Genomic DNA, 25,177 nt, shown 5'->3' on the forward strand with positions numbered 1-25,177 from the left:
TTTTTATTTTTTAGATTCGATCTCTATTATTTTGATTATTATTTATTTTATTTGAGATAATTTATGAAATTATATTTTTTTTCAATTTCATTCTTATTCAACTTTTTAATTTGTAAGATTTGTTCTTTATTATTTTAATAAACTTGAGAAAAATAAAACATTAATAAATTATTTTTCAGCTCATTTTTCATGATATAATCAAACACTGGAAAGTATTTTCCAACTTATTTTCCATTAAACTACCAAATATCAAAAAATACTTTTTTAGAATTCACTTTTCTGAAATTCACTTTAAAAAAAACCTATTTTCCAGCAAACAAACAGGCTAAAAACATCTTCATAAACATCTTCATATTGTTAGCCCAAATAAAGTAGATTTTGATTGAAAACTTCTTAATTTGCGAGTACAGCAATTTCTTAATTTCGATTTCCATGGAACCATATTACGAACAAGTTCCCCGGACCTCCCATCTTACAAAGCAAAGCAATGATTTTCATAATGATGACGCAGGACTCGTCCTCAATATGCAGCAAGGTGGAGTCATAATCTTTTGTTTCTCTTCCAAAACAAGGGATTCCTTACTTTCAATTATTCAGTTCGCTCGTGAATCAATGATCGCTTGGCCGCATCGAAGGCAACAACACCTGCAACCGGGCACGAAAACCACACGTTGTTCTGCTCGCTGTAAAAATAGGTCACTTGTGACACATGCAAGAGGCAATTATTAATGACCATCTGCATGTCTTCTTGCATCCCCCATTTAGTGTTCTTGAAACTTCTTGTTTTTTTTCTACTATAATCTCACATCTACCACTAGGTTTTTTCAGGAAAATATCTTTCATTGCCGTGATAGTATCGGAAAAAACCACATTCCGATTCATGTGGTGGTGTTCAACTTGGAATCTTAGATTATCTTTCCCGATGGTGGAGGGGGAAGAAGAGAGTTAAAAAGCAAAGCATGGATGAGAGTCGTCAAATAAACAGTAAGCATATGATGAAAAAGTGAGTAGGAACATGATGGACTATAATTACAGACAACCCCACCTTGTCAAAATAATTGTCTAACAACTCCCAACTACTCCCAAATTACATTAAACAGCTACAAATTACTATATAATAATAACAAAAAAAAAAAAGTGTTCTCTCTGAGTCCCTTAATTTCACCTAGTCTTGAGTGGAAGCCAACCCCCTCCTCCTCCTTGTGGGCATTTTTATATTCAATATCCCGTTGGAAACTCGCACTCCCCAAACTCTGCAAAGACGAAAACATCCTCCATGTTAGTATATACAGTATAATAGTGTATGAAACTGTAAGCGAGGGTATCAGTAAAACAGCAAAGGCCACAATTTTTTTACACTCAAAACTCAAATGTCACCATTCCTTTAGACAGATTTTACCGTCAATAGCCCCTATTAATTACCCTGGTTGATGTAAAAACAGACCACTTAATGCCGCCTCGGTAACAAACACCGACCCTCCACGGTTAAAAACAAAGCTCCAATTATTGACTAAAGATTTACGGAGGTCAGAAATGGGGGGTCCATGGTCTATCTCAGTCACGTGGTTTCTTTTCTTTACCCTTTCTCTGACCTGGCTGGCACCAATAGTCTATCCTTTGTGGACCAGCACTAACTTACACACGGTGGTCGCAACCCCAGTACCCCCCCTCCCCACCCCCCCACGCTGTAGCATGTTATCAAGTTTGGGCCCTCGTTTTCTAAATTAAGCCTATCATGCGCAAGCTAGCAAGCAATAACGAAAATAAGCAAGATATAGAAGAGATGAGGCTAAAATACGCACTGGGTTCTTGGGTGACAACAAAAGCTGCTCCTCCGAAATAACAGTCCCCCATCCCACGTCCTTTCTTCTGATAATAACTGTTGAAAGCAAACGAAGAGTGGGCCACCAGAGTGTTTGGACTATAACACGTAGCCTCAGGCTGGATCGGACGGCAATCAGCACCTCCCTCACCACAAGCAAAGTCCAGAGCCGCCTGTAGCTTTTCCTTTCCCGCATCAGGATTCGCGACGCACCACGTGTTCCCTGTAGTGCTCTTGGAAACACCTCCACGAACAGGAGCAGAAACCTGTTGACCGCCGGAGACCGGAGAACGGCTAGGAGCCTTGTAACTCTTCAGCCCCTCCACAGTAAATGGGATATCATACACCTTCTGCTGGTCGGGGTAAAAAAGCCCATAATTTCTCTCCGATGTGGGCCCATCCTTCTCGTTTTCGTTGAAGAGAGCGAAGAGATATACGGTTAGATCTGCCTGTGGTTTTAAAGGGGTCCCACCACCAGTGAGAATCCTACGGACAAGATTGCCGTTGTAAGCAGCTGCATTTTCCACGCTGGCACCAACCTCATTTTCATCGCCTTTGGAGGGCCACCCTGTCTCGGTGACAACCATTTTGACGTCGTCATACTTCAAAGCAGACAACGCTGCAAAAACGGCGTCGATTTGGGCATCAAAGAGATTAAAGTATTTTAACCCGTTACCCGAATCCACAACACCCGGGTTTTCTCTAAACAAAGCGTAATCTAATGAAATGACATCAGAGTTGGACTCGTAGGCGAAAAACGGGTAGGCATTGACCATGAGGTAGGACCCGGTTTGACGGAGGAAATCCAACATGGGCTTGAAAACTGGTTCGATCAATTCGGGTCGGAATGATCCGGCAGAAGATGGGTAAGAGGATTGAAGAGCGCTTAAAGCTATAGGAGAAGAAACTTTAATGGAAGAGTGGAGGTTAAACTTGACCAAAGCTTGATGAATATTTTTCATGGCTGGAATGAGGAACTTGGTGGTGTTATGAGGGTCAACGAAAACTTCATTACCAACGGCAATGGATTCGATTTGAGTAGAAGGGTGGTAAGCAACGATGTTTTTCTGTACCCAAGAGCGGGCAAAGTTAGGGTACTTAGCAGCAGAATATAGAAGTTGGTTTGGTAAATCGACGGTAACTTTTATACCGGAACCAGACAAGGCTTTGAGCACAGCAGGGTCAGTGTCGTAAACCTTGACACGCTCTAAACCTTGAGATTTAACGAGGTTCACCACTTTCACAGCTGATGGCAAGTTGTTTGCTATTCTTCCATAGTTAACCCCGACCGATCCCGCATCTGCAAAACGAACAGCACATTGTCAAAAAAAGAGAGAGACGAAACCAACAAAACAGATACTGCATTAGTTACTCATACCTGCAAAAGCGACAATGCAAAGAAGTAAGATAAAGCAGGGGAGGAAGTTAGGATCCATGCTCTTGTTCTTAGGGAAGCAGAGCAAGCAAGAGAGAGGGTGTTATAATAGAAATGGTACGTGGGAGAATAAAAGGGTTTGAAGGTCGAGTATAAAAAGAGAAGGAGAAGAGGGAGGGTGCGCTGAGGAGACCTAGCTGGTGGGGTGGGTCCCAATTTCCTGCCAATTGACAAGAACAAGAGGCAGAGAGGAGGGAGAGAGATGCAGCCGCTGCACGCACCACGATCCAGGCTACACTACTGACTTCACTACCCACGTGGCCCCACACAAAAACTCGACCGTTCTATTATCAACAGAAAGCTAAAGAAAATAAAAAGATCGTGTCCGTTTAAGACGGCTAAGGTTCATCGTTCACGATGTGGTCTTGACCTGTGTTTTCTTCACGTGTCGTTCAGAGAGCTGGATGTTGAAATTGAGAGGACAAGAGGGTGAGGCTCATTGATGATGGTGGTGGTGTGCTGCACTGGATGAGGGAACTCAAAAGATACTGCTATGTTTCTTTGCTTTTATGAACGTTGGGTTTGGGGAAAAAACAAAGTTGTGATTAACGGGAAAATCAAAAGAAATTGGGTCAATAATAATGATTTAAACAGGAAATTGAGTAGGTCCGGTAATCAAACATTAAACAACGTTCAGTTTCTTCCTGCGGCCAGGTTAATTCTTTTTTATAGTGTAAATAACGATACTAAAACGCTGTTATTATATTTTAAAGAATAAAAAAATTAATGACAAAAGGAAGTAAAAAAATAATAATTATCAAACCCTAAAAATCAAACTTTGAAAGAATAAAATCAAGAAAAAAAATATTAAAAAATAAAGCACCAGTAAAATTAGGTGAGGTTGTCAAAACCAGCGAATAATATCATGTGAAAAGGATAATCTAATAAAAGTAAAGATATATATAAAAAAACAAAGTTTAATTTAAAAAAAAATTGAATTTTGAAGGACAAAATAAAAAAATAATTTCTAAAAAAACTCGAGCTACCCGGATAAACTTTTCATATAAATCATGAGATATAGATAACCTGATTGAAAAGAAAATTGAAGAAAATAACAAAATTTATTTTTTAAAACAAACAATTTTGAATGATGTAATTGGAAAAGAAAACGACGTCAACCCGTATTAACTTTTTAAACTCATGACTCGACCCAACGGGTTGACCCGTGTCCTAGGTGACCTTTGGTTTAGACCGACTCGAGTTTCAAAAATAATTAGAGGAGAATTGATCCAGTGTAAAAATTAGAGAAGGGAGATTCAAAACCTTCTTACTAAGGATTCTAATGAGCCTTTATAACTCATCCTTTCTTTTGTCAAGAGAGAAAATTCTCTCTAACTTGGTAAGGGAGAAAATATCTCTAGCTTGATTAAAGGGAGAATATCTTTATACACTTGAGTTCAGCGTTTGGTTAAGCCTTAGAAAGATGGATATGACAGATCACCAAATCCATATATGATTGGGCTCAGCATTTGGCTATGCCCATGTGAGCTAAGTGTGGCAGATCATCAAACCCATTCATGCCTGGGTTCAGGGAGAGTCGGGTCTAGTAGATTGCAGACCCGTATATATATGGGCTAAGAACTAATCGATCATCAGACCCATACATGATTAGGCTCAGACATTTGGTTGAGCCTAGGAGAATTGGATCTGGCATATCGCCAGACCCATATGTATAGGAACTCAGCGCTTGGTTGAACGCAAAGGTATTAGGTTATCACCTGGTTCCTGGTTTCTCTAAATGAGAATACAAAATAAAAATAAAAACTATCAATCTATTAGTAGCCCCCAAGTCTTTGTGTATTTATTACACAAATAGTGAGAAGGTTATTAGTAGTAAATAATAGCCTTTTTTACTTTCTTCATAAGATTTGTCTGTCCCATAAAGGATTGTTGGGATTCCTCATAGTTAGATGGCTCATTTCTATTTTAAAGAGGTGTCTCTTGGAAAGCAAAATGACGGCATGCATTTAATGCAATAATTGAGTCGATTTTTAGAGATTTTAGATTGCATGAAAAAACATTCATCTAACAGTAAGGGTAGAAAGATGTTCCTTTATAACCCTAGTCGTTCTTGCATCTGTCTTTTCTTTTACTTTTTATAATTTTTAAAAATCCATTATGTTGAAGATCCTGAACTATTTTAGTTTTAATACACGGAGACAAACTTATTAATAAAGTATTTTTTACTGTCAACTTCTTTCTTTCCCCATTTTATACCAAAATACATGAAAAAAAAAAGTCAAAATTGTTTCTAAAAAAAGGTGTTGCTGCCCTTGAAAAGGAGTTTAGGTTCCAACCTGAGGCTAAAAGAAGTGACAGGGGGTAAGGGTCTATCAGACTAGGCCACATACCCACATAAACCATGAAAGGGACTCTATGTGGGAACCTTACATATGTCAAAAATAAAGGTGAAGATAGCTAATAGTAAGGTATAGTAGGCCAATCAACCCCATAGGTGGAATGCAATAAATTTAAAGTTGTTCTTATTATTGAAGAGTTCCCTCTAATGTAAACTACAAGCCTCATTTGAGATTGGACGAGGAGAAAACATATGATTTGTTGTCCTCGACTTTGACATAGTATGAAATCAATAAGATAACTAAAAGATATTTTATAATTGTTTTACAAAGTATATCGCTTACTTATTATTTTTTTGCTTTGTTGCCAAGTTGATTGATGACTTCTTTTTCTTATATGCAAAGCTAACAACAGAAAGAGATAGAGAAAATTCAGCTAGGTTTGCAGAAGAGAGTTCACCAAAGAAGTCTTCATCTCTTGTTGTGGTTAAAGGTAGGGTTGACAAAGAGTGATAAACTCTTTGTTCCTAAAAAAACACTAATGGGAGTTAGAACTCCCATAAAAAATAAAGTTGAGGGTAGTTGCACTCCCCCTAACCAAAGGTCAAATAGATTTCGTTTCCTCTAAAGTGATCACAAATGTTGCCACCCACTTTAAAAGGATGCAGGTCTCCATCCCAGTAGAGCCTGGTGTTTCAACTTTGATTGTAGAGGTTTCTATAGTGGCATTTCTTCTGCCTTAATTTCTAAACTTTCTGACAGAGGCTGCAACAACTAGGCCTTTTATTTGGGTTACTCCTGAGGGAGTTGAGTTTGAGGATGCTTTAGCTGAACTTGGTAGGTTGAGCTCCTTTTAATTTCCTCATCTTGACTAATGAGGAAAGGCAACTTATGGAAGCTATTATTGGTAGAATGTTATATAATCATCATTTAACCGTAACAGGTCAAATTACATTTAATGTAAGGAACCTTCTCATTCACCTTTTGTTTAGTTCTATGACTATTATTCCTAACATTTGTTTCTTGACAGATTTTTATGATATGCAACCATTCTAGAAGGCGTTAGGTGACTGAGAGAAATTATATAATGGAGGTTATTTCCACTAATAGGGCAAACTAAACTGCCTTCGAGTAGTCAAAGAAGGAAAAAATTGTTGTAGAGGTTAAATTAAAGAGCCTTGGAGTGGCTTATTTAACCTTGATGGAACAAATACAAGACATTATTCTTCAATTGGGATCTAATGACAAATAGTTTCGCGTTGTCTATAACCAAAATGGATTCCCTAAAATGAAAGATCCTTGAGTCAAAGACCATCTAAGATGATCTGAAAGGTGAGCTTTTTACTGTTAGGAAATAAGCCCAGAGTTTTTGGATTTAATTGAAGGCTTTGAGAAACTCTCATAGGGAGTTTTAAGAATTTTTTAGGGGTTCTATGACTTTGATAGAAACTGTTGGAGACAAGATATTTTTTTTCAATTCGTATTTCTTCAATCAATCAAGAGGAGTGTAGATGGATATTAGTGTCGCCTTTAATCTAGTATTGGTGCCTGACATCGCAGATGTATTTCCAATTAGAGTTGTTGCTACCCAACATGGAGAATATTTAGCTAAGGAGCTTGAACTAGATATTTAAGCCTTATTTCCCTTTTTCCCCTTATCAATGTACACACCCCTGATTTTAAAGGGTTTATTCATATGATATTTTTATTTTATATCATTTTTATTCTTATTTATTTCTCCATTTACTAGTGTATATAGATCTCACGCCTATAGTAAATATTCCACACAGAGTTTAAGACCTTTAAAAAAGCTTTGAACTTTTATATGAGTCCAATGTCTGCACATATAAAAACATTTATCAAATTTGAACTTGTATAGGTCCAACACCGATATTAAAAATTCTATACAAGTCCATAAACCTTTATGAAATTGTTAAAATTTCTGTCGGTCCAATGCTCGCATAAAAGAAAACATTTATGAAATTTGAACTTTAAATTGTCTAGCTTTAATCAAGATTTAGAAGGGATCTACCTCTACCTGGAATTAAAAGAAAATCTTGGTTTCATGTATATTCCTGTGAACCTGGATGAATCTGTAGTAGATTGTTAAAAAACTGATAGACGTGGGGATTGATGTTGTTATCCTTTAGTAAAGCATCATTGTGAAGGTAGTTTAGCCAATCCTTTAAAGGTGATGAGGTTGTTAACTTGGAGAGATGTCGTGTCAATCTCATCCTTAGAGAGTTGTTCAATCACACTAGGGAGGCTTCAAGTACATCCCATTTAAAGTAATTTGTGCAATCGCTTTAGTAAAACTAACCCGATCCTTTCTAGGGTAAATTATCCAATCGCACTAGGTAAACTAAGTCCATCTTATCATTTAAAGGTTATGAGTTCGTTGCTTTAAAGAGGAGTCGTGTCAATCTCAGTCTTGAAGAGTTATGTATGTGTACTAGGAAGGCTTTAGATCCATCCCTTCCAATGCAATTTATGCATTCGTATTAGGAAAACCGAGTTGATATCTTCTAAGGTAAATTGTGTAATCATACTAGGGAGACTGAGTCTATCTCATCCTTGAAAGATTGTGAGGTTAGTACCCTAGAGAGGAATCATGTCAATCTCATCCTTCAAGAGTTGTGCAATTAGGGAGCTTCAAATTCATCCATTCTAAGGTAATTTGAGCAATCACACTAAAAAGACTGAGTCGATCCCATCTAAAGTAAATTATACAACCGCATCAGGAAAATTGATTCCATCTCATCCATGAAAAGTTATGAGGTTGTTGCCCTAGATATCACTTAAAGGAAAGAAGACATCGTTACTGTGAATAATTTAATTCACATATAAAAAACTTACATTGTTGTTGAGGTCATAATCTTATCTCTCAAAGAGGAGAGAATATAGTTTTTTTAGTAGATATCTTCTAGATAGTTGACAAACAAATTTCACATCTTTTACGGTTTGAACTACCATTTCACTTGTACTTGAAAACTTTCCAAAATCTCGAGGATTCAACTGTATTCATAAATATGGCAAATGCCTAGCCCAAATTTAGTCGCCTCATTAAACCCATAGGTAAGTATAAAAACCTTATTGACCTAGGGCATTCAAATTGTTATATAACCTTTCCTTCTTATTAAAGAGTTGTTGAAGCTTTAATAGAACAGAAGTGCCAACATCTGTAAAAAGGTCTGTGATACGTACCATTCCAAGAGTGTTTTGATTTCTTGCCATTGATGGTGAATGGGGACATCGATAAACTAGTTTTGGAAGAACTATCGATGCCTTTTTTATTAATTTCCTATAAAAAATGCCATTGATAATGTCCTAAAAAATCCAAATAGCTTGAGAACAAGGTTTAGATGTTGGATAATCGGTTAATCTCTTGATTCGAGCAACCCCATTCATTCTTCCTTGTCAAAGTGGCTGGTGGTTAATGCTTGATATCTGTAAAAGGTCATCTTTTATGACCATAGGGACTCTTTTATGCTTAAGTAAGTATTTTTTTCAGAGAAAATGTTATGATATTTTAGAGAGATACTCTAAAAATAAATATGCTATGAAGAATGGAGATTCAAAACCTTTTTTATAAAAATTTCAATGTGTCTTTTTAACCCAACCTCTCTTCTCACTTGTAAAATAGAAAAAAAAAACTCTTTGACTTGTCTAGAGGGAAAATATCTCTTACTTGATCAGATGGAAAATATATTTATACACTTATGCTCAACACTTGACTAAGCTTAGATGGGTTGGGTCTGACAGATTGCTAAACCCATACATGTCTAGGCTTAGTGTTTGACTAAGCCTAGATGAGTCGGGTCTAGCAGATCATCAGACTCATTTATTCTTGGGCTCGACGCTTGACTGAGTCTAGAAGGGCTAGGTTTGGTAAATCACCAAACTCATACATGATTGGGTTCAGCGTTTGGCTGAGTCTTGGAGAGCTAGGTCTCGTAGATCACCAGACCTATATGTATGTGGACCTAGTACTTTACCGAGTATAAAAATGTTAGGTTATTACATAATTTCTAGTTCCTCTAAATGAGAATCCAAAATAAAAATAAAAATAAAATATGTTAATCCATCAATAGTTTAATGGCGATTGTTGATCCAATTTTTTAGAGATGTCATTTATACTAGTGCTCCATGAATCAATTTTTAAAGTAATATTTAAAAAGGACAATTTGTTAATTTCGAAGGAGAGGGATTATAAACAGTAAGTATATCTCTGTCTAGGGATGTTAAAGGAAGTACTTTTTTTGTACGTGCAAAGCTTGGACTATGGATACAAAAGGAGAACATGGATGTGAGAGCTAAGAATTCCACTCATAGTTTTCAGTTTTTAAAGAGCCAAGGACAAGGTTTATATTAAGTGATAGGAGGATGGACTAATGAAAGGACTAAGATTATCCAAACTTGAACAAAACTAGTATAAGAAATGTGAAAAACACTTTTTATCTAAAAAAAAGTGGTTAAAAGCAATAAAGTTTGACATAAATACACCCAAAGATTCACCAACAATGAGTCGAATGTAATATGATCCTTCTAATGGTAACTATTATTATAAGATGAAGATATAAAGAGTAGGTACAAAAAAATTATATTTTGACCATTAAAAAAATTAAAAATATATTTTTTTTCCTTTTCAAAATACATTTATAAAAATGTATATTTTCTTCTCAAGACTATTTTTTTAATTAGTATCTTTCATGTTTTTTTTTCATGTTTATACTTATCTCTCTTAGTTGTAATTATTAACACAACTTAAGCATAATAGAATATTTCCTTACAAGGTATGTCATGAGCTCATCTAGGGATCTTCTAGTGGTAACTATTATTATATTATGAAGATATAAAGAGTAGGTACAAAAAAATTATGTTTTGACCATTAAAAAAATAAAAAAATATTTTTTTTCCTTTTCAAAATACATTTATAAAAATGTATATTTTCTTCTCAAAACTATTTTTTTAATTAGTATCTTTCATGTTTTTTTTTCCTATTTATACTTATCTCTCTTAGTTGTAATTATTAACACAACTTAAGCTTCATAGAATATTTCCTTACAAGGTATGTCATGAGCTATCTAGGGATCTTAAGTTTGCTAAAAACAAAATACATTTCATTTCTTACACAAAAATGCATGTGTGATTGTATCCTTGAAATTGAATATTGAGTGTTTATAAAGGTAGGGTTAATTCTCCATTATGTAACAAAACCTATTAGATCTCTCTTAATTAAGATAATAAAAAGTTTTTAATAAAGACTTGTAATAATCAAATATGATTATCGTTGATTGCAATCAATATTCAAGTTATGAGTGAATAACGACTTTGTATTTTTTTTAAATAAAATTTTAATCTCCTTAGTTAAAAAATTTCATTTTCAGTCCTTATATTTTTCATATTTGCTTATAACTTAGTTATTTTTTCAATTTTCAATACCACAGCACTAATTTATGCTTTTCCACATCAAATTGAAATGGTAACAATTTGTTAGCGAGGTAATAGTAAAAAGTTATCAAAAAACTAACTTATAATTCTCTAATATAAAGAGACTAAAGTACTGGTTTCTTAAGAAAACATCAACTAACTTGACATTTATTATTTAGTTATTAAAGTAGTGTTTTTGGTTATTGATATGAGACAAAAAAAAAACAGAGAAAACAAGACAAAAAAAAAACAGAGATAGAATTATGTTTGATAGTGGTGTACAAGACAATAATTATCTCTCTACCTTGTTTGGTTTTTATGGACAAGACATGATAAAATATGAAAAACTCAATAAAATATGAAAAGCTCTATTTTACTCTTAATATGTATTATTGTCAAATTTGTATATTAAAAAAATAGCTATTATTTTTCTTACACTAGTTTATATTGAGTGTTGAAATTAATAATACTATAATAAATGTGGTTATAAAATCAGGACTGTCTTGATTAGTTGACTTGGAAATGGGTCGGCCTGAGACCTGAACTGGTTAAAGTTTAAGAAAAAAAATAGAGAAATGATTGACTCAACCTAACTTAGTCAAAAACCTAGGTTGATTTAGTATAAAACATGGGTCAAAACCCCGTTGAGTTTTTTTTAAAAATTTCTTTTGGTCAAAACAAGATTGCTTAGATTATTCTTATATTTTTTTGGTCAACCAAGTTGGCCTTCTTGACCTATAAAGTGAACCTTGCCTTTAATTTACTCTTAAATCTAGTTTTAAAACTATAATAATAATCATTGTTATCCATACATTGACTCAGATCAACCCGAATTGATCATCCCGTCCCATGACTCGAGCCTTGCCCCAGTCAACTCCTGAGTCGGGTTTTAAAACTATAATAATAACAACCTTTATCCTTATTTGACCTGAGTCAACTAGGGTTCCTCTAATCCATGATCTTGGCTCTTCCTCGGGTTGACCTTGGAATTATGTTTTAAAATCATAATAACAATTATTTTTATTTTTATGTTAACATGGATCAACATCCGACACATGATCCGAACCTTGCCCCTGATCAACCATTAAACCAGGTTTTAAAAATATAATAATAACCATTTTATTTATATGTTGACCCGGGTCAACCCGAGTCAGCCTGACCCTTGACCCAAGTTGATTTTTAAAACTTTGGTAATAAATATTTTTATTTTTAAATATCTTAATTGAATAATTTTGAAATTGAGAGTTTTTAAAGAAAATTTTAAAAATTAAAAATAATAAATATTATCTCTAGAAATAGGTTCTTCTATTTTGAGAATACAAAAATTTATTTTAAAATTATTCTAAAAATAAATTTATTTTTATATTTATATTTTTATCTTTTCAACTAAATATATTTTTATCTTTATCTTAATATTAATCAAACGCTAAGTAACACAACTAATTTAGAGTACGTACGGATTCAGTAATTGGGCATGCTCACCAGTCACCAGCAGTCACCAACAATGGGCCTTACAGCTCTGTCCATTACCTAATGGGCCTCTAACCAATCTCCCTTAGTAAATTACCATGGTTATCAGGTGTACTCTAGTCTACGCAGTCCTTCCACAATTCCATTCCTTACTGGACAGAATCCGAACTGTCAAAAAGAATTAATAAAATCAGAACACCAAACCAATCAACCATCGACACATACTCTTAAAGAATTGACCACAGAGTTTCAGAGAAAGTCGTCGGGAGCAGAATATAATAAAGTGAACATAAATAAATAAATATTACAAACACTTAGACAGTCGCAGCGAAGGTGAGGAAAAGAAACCCTGATTTCTTGTCTTTTCCTACTCGAAGAAAAAGAAGAGAGCGAGAGGGCGAAGAGAAAATGTCCGGGGTGACAGGTCAGCCGCAAGAGGAAGATAAGAAGCCCAACGATCAGTCTGCTCACATCAACCTAAAAGTGAAAGGCCAGGTATCTTTTTGTGTTTGGTTGATGTTGTGATTTTTCTTTGTTATGGGGGTTTGTTTCCTTTTCATCTTTACATATTTGTGGTTTTAGTTTTTCTCTCGCAATGTTTTTATCGATCTGTTAGGTTTTAGCTTTGCGCTTAGGTTGTTTGACAGTGTTTTGTTTGGGGTTTCTGTTATTTATTTATTGTTTTGGAATTTGTTTTGCGGCTTTTTGCTACTGCGAAACTCATATGGGTTTATTGGTTTGTGAATGTGTCTATTGTGTCCATGAAAATAAAGGGGTTGTGGGTTTTCAGTACTTGTGCAGTGTTTGGAGAATGATAGTGATCTTCACAATCTCTTTGAGGTATAAATTGTTTCAGTTTTTATTAAGTGATCTGCTTCTTTGTAATATTTTGAGTTCTTGATTAAAAATGGGTTATGTTTAGGGAAAACTCCGATGAAACTGCACGTCGTCGTGCCACTGTTATTTTGGCTTCTTTAGGACAGTTTGGCAGGGGTTAAAACGGTTTGGATAAGAATAAGAATGCAATTAGTCTTATGTGAACAGAAATTGTGTTGGAGAAAATCCATGCGAGTGTCAAAGACGAGTGGAAGAATTTGAGAAAGTTATGCTTTTAGTAGTTGCTCATCTTGTGTATCTTGGTCATTGCCCCTGTGAATCGTGGTTATTTTCGTAGATTGGGGAACTTTGTTGCTGAACCCTTCAAAATGCTGAATTTCAAGTTTCAAGTTGCGTCTTTAATTGAATTTTCATCCTGGGGTCGTTCATACTTGTCTTTTTTTTTAATGATATGAGTTGTTAGAAGTTTGTTATCTGTATGGATGTTATAAGAGTCCTATTTTCAAGAACATGCTGGTTAAAGTCTTTTTTTTACTATGATTGTAGGATGGAAATGAAGTATTTTTCAGGATCAAAAGAAGCACACAATTGAAGAAGCTGATGAATGCCTATTGTGATCGCCAGTCTGTTGAGTTCAACTCAATTGCCTTCTTGTTTGATGGTCGTCGTCTCCGTGGAGAGCAAACTCCTGATGAGGTATCTCTCTCCATGCTTGTGCATGCACACAGTCGCACATTCATTGATAAATAAAAGCATGGATTATAGATAGCAAGTTAATGCATATATTGATTTTCATCTTTTTCCTTATGCAGCTGGACATGGAAGATGGGGATGAGATCGATGCTATGCTGCACCAAACTGGTGGTGCTATGAAAACAAGTAATTAAATGCTGATGGAAAGATAATCTATCTAGTGGATGTAGGTGGCAATAGGTTCTTAGGATTGTTTGTAATGAACATCGATACACTGGTCTTGTTTTGGTATAAAAGCTCTCACCAAGAGCTTTGACAGTAACTATGCTATCTGCTAGGATTTGGATTTGCAATGTTTCAGTTTTCTGGGATATGGCTCCTCTCTCATTCCTTGCTCTCCCCTCCATTTACTTCTCCATGTGTTATTTGTTGTGTTGGTTGAGGGTGCTACCAGAGGGAATGTTTTATCTGACCTCCTTGATTGTATAGTTAAGTAGATCGAAACCAATCACATAGTGGCTTGGGGGATTTCTTTCGGTGGGGATTGAGCTACATAAAAAAGAGTCTCCCACCCCATCAACGTTTTCGAATTCGAATGAACTTGATTTCGGAACTCTGAATTTGTATTTTTCAAGTCCTGTAAGTTACACCAGGAAGACGGGCATGGGAAAACAACCTTTCACCCGTTGAAATACTCTGCTTGGATGTCGAAAGTTTTTGACCCAACGCAGACCGTGTGCTCTAAGAACATCTAAATTCGGGATTTGTTCAGAAGGAAACGTTACAACAGAATCCACTCTTGCAGTAGCTATCATTAGCATATCTCAGCTGCACCTGTAAATGGTCTGAAGCCTGAGCATATAGTGAGGCAATGAGTGAACAGATAGTTTCCTTATCTGGTCTCTTGTTTTAACAAAAATCTTAGTACGTTCACTTTCCCAGCCTCTAGGATCCATGGTATGTTTGCTGAGATGGAGACGCAGTGCATTCCCATTACAAAAATTTGTTTCAACATAATCAGCAGAGACACCAAGTCACGAACAGTTGCCAGTTACATCGTGTCATCTCTATTAACCTTGTTAGACTGACTCTTTGATCACGTCTGAGATGGGGGAGAGAGTCTCATTCTGCGGTACTCCGTCAACACTTAGAGGGAACCTTACAGCTTAAAAAAGCATTTTGATATTTGATAACTGTACAAGCTGTCTATACATGCTATTTACATCTAATTGGAGCATGAAAAAGAAATTCATACAACACGAAACAAACAAAAGAATAAAGCTCTTTCTATGATACTTCTGTAACTAGTTGCAGAATATGCTGCCCTGTTTAAACCATTTTGGTTTTAGCAGTTAGTTTTTTTTTGTCGTCAAATATATTTTGCAGCGGAAAACTGGCTCTGCATCCATTTGTATAGGTTCCTTTGGACCCCCAAAAAATTGCTCAGCTTCATCTGATGTGAATTTTCCTACTCCCTTCAGACTGCAAAATCAGAAGCAACTGTCAGGCTAAAAAATATGCAATTAGGTAGCTGAATCTAAAGCAGAGAACTGAGGTCTAGACGTTGACACCATTATAAGAAGCGCCGATTTTTTTTCCACCAGTGATGTGGAGAGACTAATAAGACAATTACTAGCACTAGTTGCATCTAGCCATTGATGTCTCAGGTATAAACCGCAGTATCTCCTAGAACTCTCAAATAATCCCTACTGATTTCCTCTTCTATTAACTTTTTTTCTTTCCTCTTTCTAAAATCACATCTTTTATGTAACAAATCTATCATCGGATGTTAGATCCATAACATCAGAAAGCATTTTGACAACTTACCGCCAGACTTCGAGTCTTGGGTGTCACCCTACTGTTCCTATAATCCGATGGTTGTGACCTTGGCGCCTGGCCAAGTAATCTCTGGATGAAATCCTGTATGTGATTATAAATGCTGTACACCAGCACATCAGAAAAGAAACATATAGTAAGAAGCGGAGTTTATCAATTAATCTGTAGGCTGGAAAGCAATGAAAAATTCAATGATAATTCCAACACAGCAATTAGAAGGGAATCTTAGCTAAATCCTTGAAATATTTCTTGTTTTATAAATCGTTCTGCAAGGATATATAATATCTTCATAAAAGTTCAAAAGAATGAAATCTCCATGCAACTGTCTTGGATCTGAAGAGAATGGTCTTGAAAATCTCTTTTTTCATCCATTATACTGGCTTAAATTCAGATATTTTATACACAAACCAATGATAATCAAGCACCGTATTATCCAGAAATAAAGCATATAGAAGCTGGGTTTTTTTCTCACTAATGTGAAATTACCTTAGGCGATGCCTGTTGCAGGCTGTGAAGAAGGCAACAAAACCATTTAATATACTCCTAACAGCACGAAAAACCTGAACAAGTAACAAACATAAATACCATTGACTTCATAATTGCATACTTGTGATGAAAATGCAATTAGCAATTACAGTGTCTTCCAACCTGAGAAAAAAGGTCATTCCAAAGCGAACGCCACACTGAAACTTCATATGTACTCACTGTTGCCTTAGAAACTGAAGCAAGCTGGAATATTCCACTTACAGATTGCCAAAGATCCCCAATCATTTCTGATATCCACCCACAAGTGAAAGCCACAAAACCAGCTAGTGCAAGGACCACGCGAATCGGAGCATAAAGTATTTCCCAAACAGTCCAGAATATGGGATATATGATGGAAGTTGCTGCAGCACAAAAAGCAACAAACATATAATGGAATTTGTACAACCTAATAAAATAAGAGTATTGCTTACAAAGTAGCATATGACCAAAACAGCTGAGAACCTACCAATGCTCCAGAGAAACCATATAGGCCATGCAAAAATCTCTATTAGGTCTCCTAATACACTGCAAGATGATTCAATCACAATCCAAACAAAGGAATATGAGCTCTCTGCCACTTCAATGAACATATTCCACGCTGGGAGAAGAAAGCCTAAGATCTCAGCAAGCGGTTCAACCAGTGGCTGCGTGAAAACTGAAAAGAAGGATCTAGTGGTGCGTGTGACCATCAGAAACCAAGTAACAGCTTTCTCAAAGTTATGTAGAAATAGCATTGTTCCCAGGTACTTGATCCTTGAAACCATCTCCCAAGTCTCTATCCAGTCAAAAAGTGGTCCACACAAACTAGATGCAGTTGCCTTCAGAACAGGGACATTTTTGTACAAGTCATAAAATCCAATGAGAACAGTGATAATTGAGATTAACACGTACAAAGCTCTTGCTAGAGGGCACATCCAAGGACGATAAAGATGGCAAAACCCTGGATATGACTGAAGAAAGATAACCCAAGATGGAAGCCCAGCTTCCAGTAAAGTTAGTAACCGCAGGTCAGACATTACCACTTGCCTTAGTTTAAATGGCAGGTCATGATCATTGAACCTAAACAAAATCAAAACATCCCTGTATTGCTTAGCTTCAATAGCATTTTCACAAACACTCGCATCAGTCTCTGAGCTGTCTATGAAGTCTTCATGTCCACATGGTGTTTCCTCAGTATAACAATCAACTTCAACCCCAGTCCCAATGGACTTCATCACTCTTCTTCTCTTATAAGGCCCAGTGGGTGGTGGAGTGTGTGGCTCACTTGCTATATCATCCAGGGTTCCAGGACATACATCAAAACTGCCACCAAGGCAGTATGAAGAATTATCTTCCATCAACGGATCATCATCATCAATAGGGGATGTCATTGAGAAATTTTCTTCAGCGTCATAAAAGGTATCTCCTGAAAATTTCAGGCAACATTAAACATGATAATTTTAAGCTCATTTCACTCACTGAAAAGAAATATGTAGCCCCATCAATATATCAACATAATAATTACACCAGCAAGATGTTAACATGTCAGTTAGGTTGCACCTCACCTGAACCGGCAAAAGATGCAATAATCAAGTATCAAATGTCAGTTGTTAATGCCTGGAAAGGTCCTACTTATTGGCCTAAATTGAGCTTTTATTCATGAATACCATCTAAACAGTAAGACAGTGGTGATGGTGGTGAACCAAACCACCGGAAATTTGGACTTCATTTATTTTCCAATGTGAAAAGAAGCTCTACAAAAAATCCAAATTCTAAAGGCAAAGCTTCAGACCTCGTGCATGCTAACCCCACTGTTCACTTTACAGACACAAGACTATGCATTTTACAACCATCACACATCAATTTGGATGCCACAAGTTCTACAATTTATGACCATACCTATTGGAACACAAACTGCGTTTCTCTATGAAAAGTGACTATACTTTAAGCATTTCATATAAAAAAATCCCTCAATCCCCACATGAATATAAGAGACAGTCCTATCAGTTAACATGCTAATTTATCCACATGGGGCATGATCCTTGCATTGGAGAACCAGATAAAGGCAGTTATCAAAATTAGTCACTACCTACATCCAGCAGGTAGTTTCTTTCAACACAAATGGAGGCATGCCCCAATATCTATCTGTATTCATCATCATATCCTTCTTACCAATCCAGAATTCAACAAAGATAGTTGCTTTCTTCTACTATAGTACAATAAGGAATCATGCATGCAACAGAATACCTGTAGCAGAATCCAGAAAGTCTTTCAATTTTAGCAGCTCAGAGAGAGTTCCTGAGAACCATGAAGATAAACAACTTGCAGCTTGGGCTACACTATCAAATTCCCATCTTCGCATAATCTTAGCTTCGATTGCCAGAGATGTGTCAGTCTGCAATTGAAATGATAATCGTTGACCAAATCAATGCTCAGCATCAAACAAAAGATGGAGCATTTAGAAAGGCAGTACCTGAAGCTCGTTTAAGTAGTTAATACCCCGCACATCTTTCCATGCAACTTCAAAGACAATAAAACCATAAAGCGTCCTGTGCAATTCACTGCTTAAGAGCAAAGAGTTCCTTAATTTATTCACAGGTGGCAAACCCTTCTTCCGGGACAAAGTTGCCACTTCAATCAACGAGAACCATCTCTCAAATTTCTTTGATTTACTAGGATTACACTGAGAAGAAGCCCCCTTTCCTTCTTTTATCCCCCTCTTTGCCTTGGTGTTTGCAAAAGGAGATAACCTGGACTGTAGATGAATAAGAAAATGACATTAACCACAGATGGTTAAGGGCAAACTTGAAAAGGAGAGTTTTTGACAAAGGTAATTCAAGACTTAACAACCTTGGTAACCATCAATTGCCACAAGTGAGCTGGGTGTGAACCTAGGTTTCTCAGCCATGGCCGATTGTCCACCAAAATATATAATTTGCGACTTTCAAACGCAATGAAAAGGCTAAGATCTGAGAGATAAGACTGCAAGTCTCTAAAATCACAGGAGGCAAAAAAAAGTTCAAAAAGAGCTAGCATTCAGTAATCATAATCAACACACTAAAACACTAACAGTCCTCCCATGATTTTAACACTACAAGGTTCCCAACCATATGATATATTCTAAAAAGGGAAAGAATTAAAAAGAAAAATCTGCAGCATTTCAAAGCAGGCAGATCCATCATGTACTTAGATGCGATCAAACACACCAACGATAACGGGTACCCAAAACATTGGTTTTGATAGTCATGCTACAAGTTGCATGAAGTCATTTAGGGACAAGTGAAATTTATTCCAACATCAAATAAAATACAAAAGATTATCAAAACAAATTAATTATAAATCATAGACTACCATGTTGGCCAATATAGACCATGTCTTCCAAAAACTCTTAAGTGTTTTCGACAAGAGAACAAGATTCCAAAATAGCAATGAAAAGTCACCAGGGTAGATTCTCATTCATATGCTTCTTAATCTGAAATTGTAATATTAATTTTGTCACACTTTTTCCTCCACTTTTCCCCTTTTTATTCCATTTTACCTAGAAAGAAAGTACTCCATTAGAATTGCAAAAGCATAATACCATGTACGAAACTCACACTTCAAGTTTGGAATAACGAATCAATGATTGATTGGCATTCCAAGTATATCAGACAAACAATCAAATTTAATAACCTTTTTTCCTAAAAATAACAAGATATTCCTTTTTACTAAAAAAAAACAGAAATCGAAAATTCCGAGTTCTTTCCCAGATGAAATTCAAACAAGTTTGAGGTACATGAAAGTTACAGGAACTGATGATAAAAGGCAAGAAATACCCAATCTGGAGACTTGTCAAAGGAAAAACGCATTTAGAAGAATCAGCTTTCCCCATTAGAATTTGGTCCAAAATCACAATTCACTGCACAGCAACACATGCATTTCTTATTATTAGCCTTGGATTAATTCCATTCATTAAATTAAACACACAATATAATTAAATAATGTAAAAAAGGACCTTGAGAATGAGGATTAGAATTCCATGAAAATAGTGAAAGAGAGGAGGAGAGAAAAGAATCACCGGCGAACTTCATAACAGGCGAGAGCAAGAAGAAGAGGAAATCAATGGTTGTGATAATTGAAGGACGGCAATGATATCATCATCATCATCATCATCAAAACATCAACACAATAACCAACGACAAGCACATCGAAAAAAAAAGAGAGACAAAGACAACTTCTGTAACCGAACCGCCAGATTATATTGATTCGATTTTAACCAGATGGCGGGGGAGGAGGAGGAGGTTCTCGTGCCTTTGGAATAGAGGAGCTTGCTTGGCCTGGAAGGGGAGTCCTAAGAAGGTTCGCTGGTAGGTTCGACGCGTTTATATATAGCTAGTTAGAGGAGGAGCAGGAAGGCGGGGGAGGAGGAGGAGGAGGAGGAGGGTAAAATGGGGAATTAGAGAGAGATAAGGCATTCGGATCTGATTCTTTGCCGCTACGAGATCGTCGTTGTCTCTGTCATTTTCATTGCCAGGAAAGAGTTCCGCGGAAACAGAGTGGTTAAAGAAGAGAGAGAGAGAGAGAGAGAGGTTTGGGGAAATAACGAAACAAGCGCGTGGGGTGCAGAGCAGAACAGAGCTGTATTGTAGTGTTATTTTATTTATGGTTTGGTTACTTTGCCACGTCATTATGGAGAATTGTTTTTAATAAATTATGTTAAATCTTAAGTGGGTGGTTTGGTAAAACATAGATTTGTTTTCTTCTCTTAATTTTCAGACTTAAATTCTGAGATCGGAATAGTAATTAAATTATTATAGCTGCATCACACTAATATAAAAATAATGAGAATAAGTTTTGATGGTCTCGAAAGTCAGAGACCGAAGTTTCTAGCCGAATGAGCCGGCCAAAGATAAATCAAAGATTATGATTAAAATCATCGCCTGAGTCAAGACGCGAGCACCCAGGCCAGTAGGCCAGCTAACCTTTTTTTTTTTTTACAATTTTAAAAAATAATTTTATATTTTAATTTCATTCATTAATTTTAAATTATTTTTCATTATTTTTTTGTTTTATATATTTAAATAAAAAAATCATAAAAAATTATTAAATTAAGTGGAGTTATCTAGAATCTCCGATTATTTAATAAGAAAAAAATGATATAATTGAAGGGTTGCTAATTTTGGATAATAATAAATAACCAAAGATTTTCGACATTAATTTGAAAATCTAATTGCGTGGGGAGGAAGGAAGTCAAACTTTTGCATTGCATCTGTCTTTTTATTGGTGGAAGATTTGGAGTTCAAATATATACGCGAAACTTTAGCCGTTTAGGATTACAGTTTTGATTGTTTTTAAATTGTATTTTACTTAAAAATATATTAAAATTATTTTTTATTATTTAAAAATTATTTTTTATATCATCCCATCAAAATAATTTAAAAATAAAAAAATATATTAATTTAAAACAAAAAAAAATTATTTTTTTAAAAATATTTTTAAAATAAAAAAATAAACATGACCGATTCACGTGGATAAAGACAATAAAGGATTATTTTGAGGATGAATTAAAAAAAAGAATTTAATTAAAGTATAGGCTAATTGAGAATAAATAATTACTGAATGAAATATTATATAGAGTGAAATAAGATAACACTTAAAATAAATCGATCAAAAAACATTTATGTTTTCTCACTGGCCAGCCTCGAAGAATCTGACCATGCGTGCAGGTAAATTAAGTTCTAGAACGTGCTAGTTGATTGTTGTAAATGATTACTGTTTAATGGAGACATGGTTGATTTCCCACTCCACCTAGTTAATGCGTCCTTTTCTAGACGACTAGGTAAACTTGACCTGCCTTAATTGCTAAGCATGCTTTTTTAATTTCCAAGATATTGTCGCATTAAAATTAAAATTAAGAAAAAAACTAAACATGTTCAAAAGAATCATTTTGAATTGTGAGGGGAAACCGTTCTCAAGTGTGAGGAAAAATCATAGTTTTGAGACCCGGTTCGGCTCGGCAGGTCGATTTAGAACTCGACTGATTCGAGGTTAGAACCGGACCAAGTTAAAAAAAATAAAAAAAGTCATGACTTGGTGTGACTCGGCCGAGCTGGCGGGTTGACCCGGTAAACCCGGTTGCAACCTGTTGACTTTTGTTTTTTTTTTTTTTTACTAAAACAACGATGTTTTAAATTTTTTTAAATAAGGATTGACCCGGCCGACCCGGTGACCCAGTCAAAACCCGGAACTCGAGTCTTGGATCGGACCGGGTTTAAAAACTATGGGAGAAATATTGGGTGTTTTTTTTTTCATTCTAATATTATAATTACTATTTTTTTTTCAAATTCGTTCTTCTTCTATGCTATTTTAGTTTGGAATTAAACACTATACTTTTATTTTAATTTGCTTGAGGTTATTATAATGTCAAGAAAAATCCAAGAATGGATTGATATTTAATTTTACGAGAAATAGAAAAACAACAATTTTGTTATTTGTGAAAAACATGGATTAAATTTGACAAGTCAATAACTCATGTTTTTTTTATTACTATCTAACCCACACTTTTCTAAAGAATTTTACCTGAGAAACACTTTCATTTTGCCAAAATTTTTGTTTTGATAAAAAAATTTATTTTATATTTTATAATTTCAAGAGAAAAGAGAGAGTTATCAAAAACAGTGAAAAAAAAAAGAAAGGTGGCTTTCAACTACATTCTAATAACAAAAAAGTTTGTTCTTGTTTTAACGATTTCATTCAATAAGAAGAGTTCTATTAAAGTGTTGTTTAGCCTTTATTTTTTCAAAAAAATAGACCGATGCTCTAGAAATTTTTTGAATTCAAGTTAATTTTTTTTCTAACCAATTAAATGCTGATTTTAGACTAAAAATGAATTTATTGAGATCTCTATAAGTTTTTAGGTATTTTCAGTTCAAAAAAATAATTGTTAGTACATGAGATTTTTTCCTAACATATGATTTACATATTTACAACCATAATGTTTTTATGTGATCATTAAATTTAGATGAGATTGTAATTTTTCTAGAAGATTTTAGAGTTTTTATGTCTCGCATGGTTAAAATTTTGTAGCCATGAGATTATTATTCAACATTTCCTATAATTTTTTGGTTGGTTTATAATCCCCTCTTTTATTTGGTTTTTTTTTCATGTTTTATTTATGATTTTTTTTAATTTAAATATGATTGTTTGTCTTGTATTTTAAAAAATTATTTGTAGAGAAATATTTAAGATTGTCGACACCTAAAAGTCAAAAAGACTTGACTTTCCGGTTACCTCAAGTGACCGGAGTTGCACGGTGGAGGAGGAGTTTTACTAGTTGGAATAAAATCAAGAAAGTCTGCTCTTTCTCTTCCTTTAGATATGCACATTTTGTAGGCATGAGAGGCAGAAGACCTTCAAATAAAATATTTCTTAAAGAAAATCTATGTACTCAAAATTGATATATCGCGTCAAAATTAAAAGTAAGACTGATAGCCATAGTTCATTCATATTTTTATATCTATGAGTTATTTAAATTATATCAATTATTAATAAACCAACCTGAATCCACAGGGACAAAAACTAATTCGTTAATTATTTTTTATTTTAAAATATATTATAATAATATTTTTAATATTAACATATTAAAAAATATTAAATTAAAATAAAAAATATAATAAATCTCATGAGAAACCGGTGCAATGACATGGGCTAAATGTAGACGAGTGCAGGTTTTTAGACACCATTTGAAAATGTGATGTAAATCATGTTTTGTAAAAATTTAATTTTTTTTGTTAAAAATTAATTTTTTATATGTTTTAGATCGTTTTGATGCGTTGATCTTAAAAATAATTTTTTTAAAATAAAAAAAATATTATTTTAATATATTTTAGTATAAAAAATATTTTAAAAAATAACAGTAATCATACCTTAATAATAAAATATTTGAAATTATAATTTAAATTATTTTTTATTTAAAAATATATTAAAATAAGTCTTAAAAATAGGAGGAAAGTTGCCACTCTCCATGTCTGCAGATGGAAATGTGGATAAGAATAATAAGATGCCAATCCGCGCAAGGCGCACCTCTTCGAGGTGCAATCATAGACTGTGGAGCCCACAAAAATGAATTTTGGACTCATCTGAAAACGCCCCGAAGATGGTAGGGCCCAAATAGCTGCTGCTGTGGATTTTATATTAAAATAATAGCAGAGGACAGACATAGAGTATCATCATCACTTGAGGCTGAAACGGGGGGCAAGTGGTACGCGTGTCAGCTTCAGTTATTTAAAATAAAAAGACAAAAGCTCTTCATGCGCATTTCGCAAAACGGGCGTGTTTTCCCTTCGGATTGAAAATAATTTTACTTTTTTTTATTTTAAATTGTTTTTTTTTAATATCTCAGCCTTATTTATTTGTAGGGCCCATCAAACACAGGGGCAGGGTTAGGGATTAATTCGATGATTGTGATGTTTTTAGCAGTGAAATTATTGCTAATAGATAAAATAATTCTCAAGTGTACCACTTGCTTGTGTCGTAATTAATTGCTAACCCACCAGGTTATTAAAAATATCTGGTTTAGTAAGGGAGAGAGAGAAAGTAAGGTTATTAAAAACACAAATACAAAGTAGATTTAAATTGGAAAAATAGATCACTAAATTATAAATAATTTTATTACTACATAATATAAAAATAAAATAACAATTAAAAATCCAATTTTATAGATTTTTATTTATTAAAAATTAAATTAAATCTAGTTTTACCGCTTTCATTTTCTTTGTTAATAATGAATCTCCATTCTCTTTGATCAATTATGCCAAACAATGATTGGTGCAAATTATTAGTAAATTATGTAGAATTTCTCAGCTGAAGCCATAC

The 25,177-nt window shown here is 34.7% G+C and overlaps 3 protein-coding genes across 6 annotated transcripts; 1 reads left to right on the plus strand and 2 right to left on the minus strand.

Moving 5' to 3' along the window:
• Window positions 1–964: 964 nt before the first annotated feature.
• LOC133682589 (glucan endo-1,3-beta-glucosidase 12) lies at window positions 965–3,694 on the minus strand. Its single transcript, XM_062105993.1, has 3 exons — window positions 3,201–3,694; window positions 1,803–3,122; window positions 965–1,253 (listed from the first exon to the last, which is right to left on the minus strand). The coding sequence occupies exons 1-3, from the start codon at window positions 3,256–3,258 to the stop codon at window positions 1,219–1,221; spliced, it is 1,413 nt and encodes a 470-aa protein (XP_061961977.1). The 5' UTR covers window positions 3,259–3,694; the 3' UTR covers window positions 965–1,218.
• A 9,058-nt stretch (window positions 3,695–12,752) lies between these two features.
• Window positions 12,753–14,355, plus strand: LOC133682758 (small ubiquitin-related modifier 1-like). The gene is made up of 3 exons (XM_062106272.1): window positions 12,753–12,949; window positions 13,838–13,987; window positions 14,104–14,355. Exons 1-3 carry the CDS (start codon window positions 12,863–12,865, stop codon window positions 14,176–14,178), a joined length of 312 nt encoding a protein of 103 aa, XP_061962256.1. The 5' UTR covers window positions 12,753–12,862; the 3' UTR covers window positions 14,179–14,355.
• A 788-nt stretch (window positions 14,356–15,143) lies between these two features.
• Window positions 15,144–20,924, minus strand: LOC133682757 (uncharacterized). Of its 4 annotated transcripts, none has more exons than XM_062106271.1 (10): window positions 20,382–20,924; window positions 20,140–20,222; window positions 19,175–19,306; window positions 18,798–19,079; window positions 18,572–18,719; window positions 16,812–17,750; window positions 16,469–16,707; window positions 16,307–16,380; window positions 15,812–15,923; window positions 15,144–15,466 (listed from the first exon to the last, which is right to left on the minus strand). In XM_062106271.1, exons 2-10 carry the CDS (start codon window positions 20,170–20,172, stop codon window positions 15,434–15,436), a joined length of 1,992 nt encoding a protein of 663 aa, XP_061962255.1. In that variant the 5' UTR covers window positions 20,173–20,222; window positions 20,382–20,924; the 3' UTR covers window positions 15,144–15,433. The 4 variants fall into 4 exon arrangements, with proteins under 4 accessions (XP_061962255.1, XP_061962253.1, XP_061962254.1 ...); XM_062106269.1 differs by having other exon boundaries at window positions 19,175–19,316; XM_062106270.1 differs by having other exon boundaries at window positions 20,319–20,924.
• Window positions 20,925–25,177: the final 4,253 nt, after the last annotated feature.

The sequence above is a fragment of the Populus nigra genome, chromosome 2, assembly GCF_951802175.1.
Source record: "Populus nigra chromosome 2, ddPopNigr1.1, whole genome shotgun sequence".
Lineage (NCBI taxonomy): Eukaryota > Viridiplantae > Streptophyta > Magnoliopsida > Malpighiales > Salicaceae > Populus > Populus nigra.

What these genes read in the sequence shown, in the direction of transcription:
- LOC133682589 (XM_062105993.1), bottom strand. Translation starts at nt 3,258, where the DNA reads ATGGATCCTAACTTCCTCCCCTGCTTTATCTTACTTCTTTGCATTGTC. An exon ending in TTGCATTGTCGCTTTTGCAG is followed by an intron (nt 3,123 to 3,200) that starts GTATGAGTAACT and finishes TTCGTTTTGCAG; the next exon opens with ATGCGGGATCGGTCGGGGTT. An exon ending in TGTTGTCACCCAAGAACCCA is followed by an intron (nt 1,254 to 1,802) that starts GTGCGTATTTTA and finishes TCGTCTTTGCAG; the next exon opens with AGTTTGGGGAGTGCGAGTTT.
- LOC133682758 (XM_062106272.1), top strand. Translation starts at nt 12,863, where the DNA reads ATGTCCGGGGTGACAGGTCAGCCGCAAGAGGAAGATAAGAAGCCCAAC. An exon ending in ACCTAAAAGTGAAAGGCCAG is followed by an intron (nt 12,950 to 13,837) that starts GTATCTTTTTGT and finishes CTATGATTGTAG; the next exon opens with GATGGAAATGAAGTATTTTT. An exon ending in GAGAGCAAACTCCTGATGAG is followed by an intron (nt 13,988 to 14,103) that starts GTATCTCTCTCC and finishes TTCCTTATGCAG; the next exon opens with CTGGACATGGAAGATGGGGA.
- LOC133682757 (XM_062106269.1), bottom strand. Translation starts at nt 20,195, where the DNA reads ATGGGGAAAGCTGATTCTTCTAAATGCGTTTTTCCTTTGACAAGTCTC. An exon ending in GGCAATTGATGGTTACCAAG is followed by an intron (nt 19,080 to 19,174) that starts GTTGTTAAGTCT and finishes ATTCATCTACAG; the next exon opens with TCCAGGTTATCTCCTTTTGC. An exon ending in TGCAACAGGCATCGCCTAAG is followed by an intron (nt 15,924 to 16,306) that starts GTAATTTCACAT and finishes GCTGGTGTACAG; the next exon opens with CATTTATAATCACATACAGG.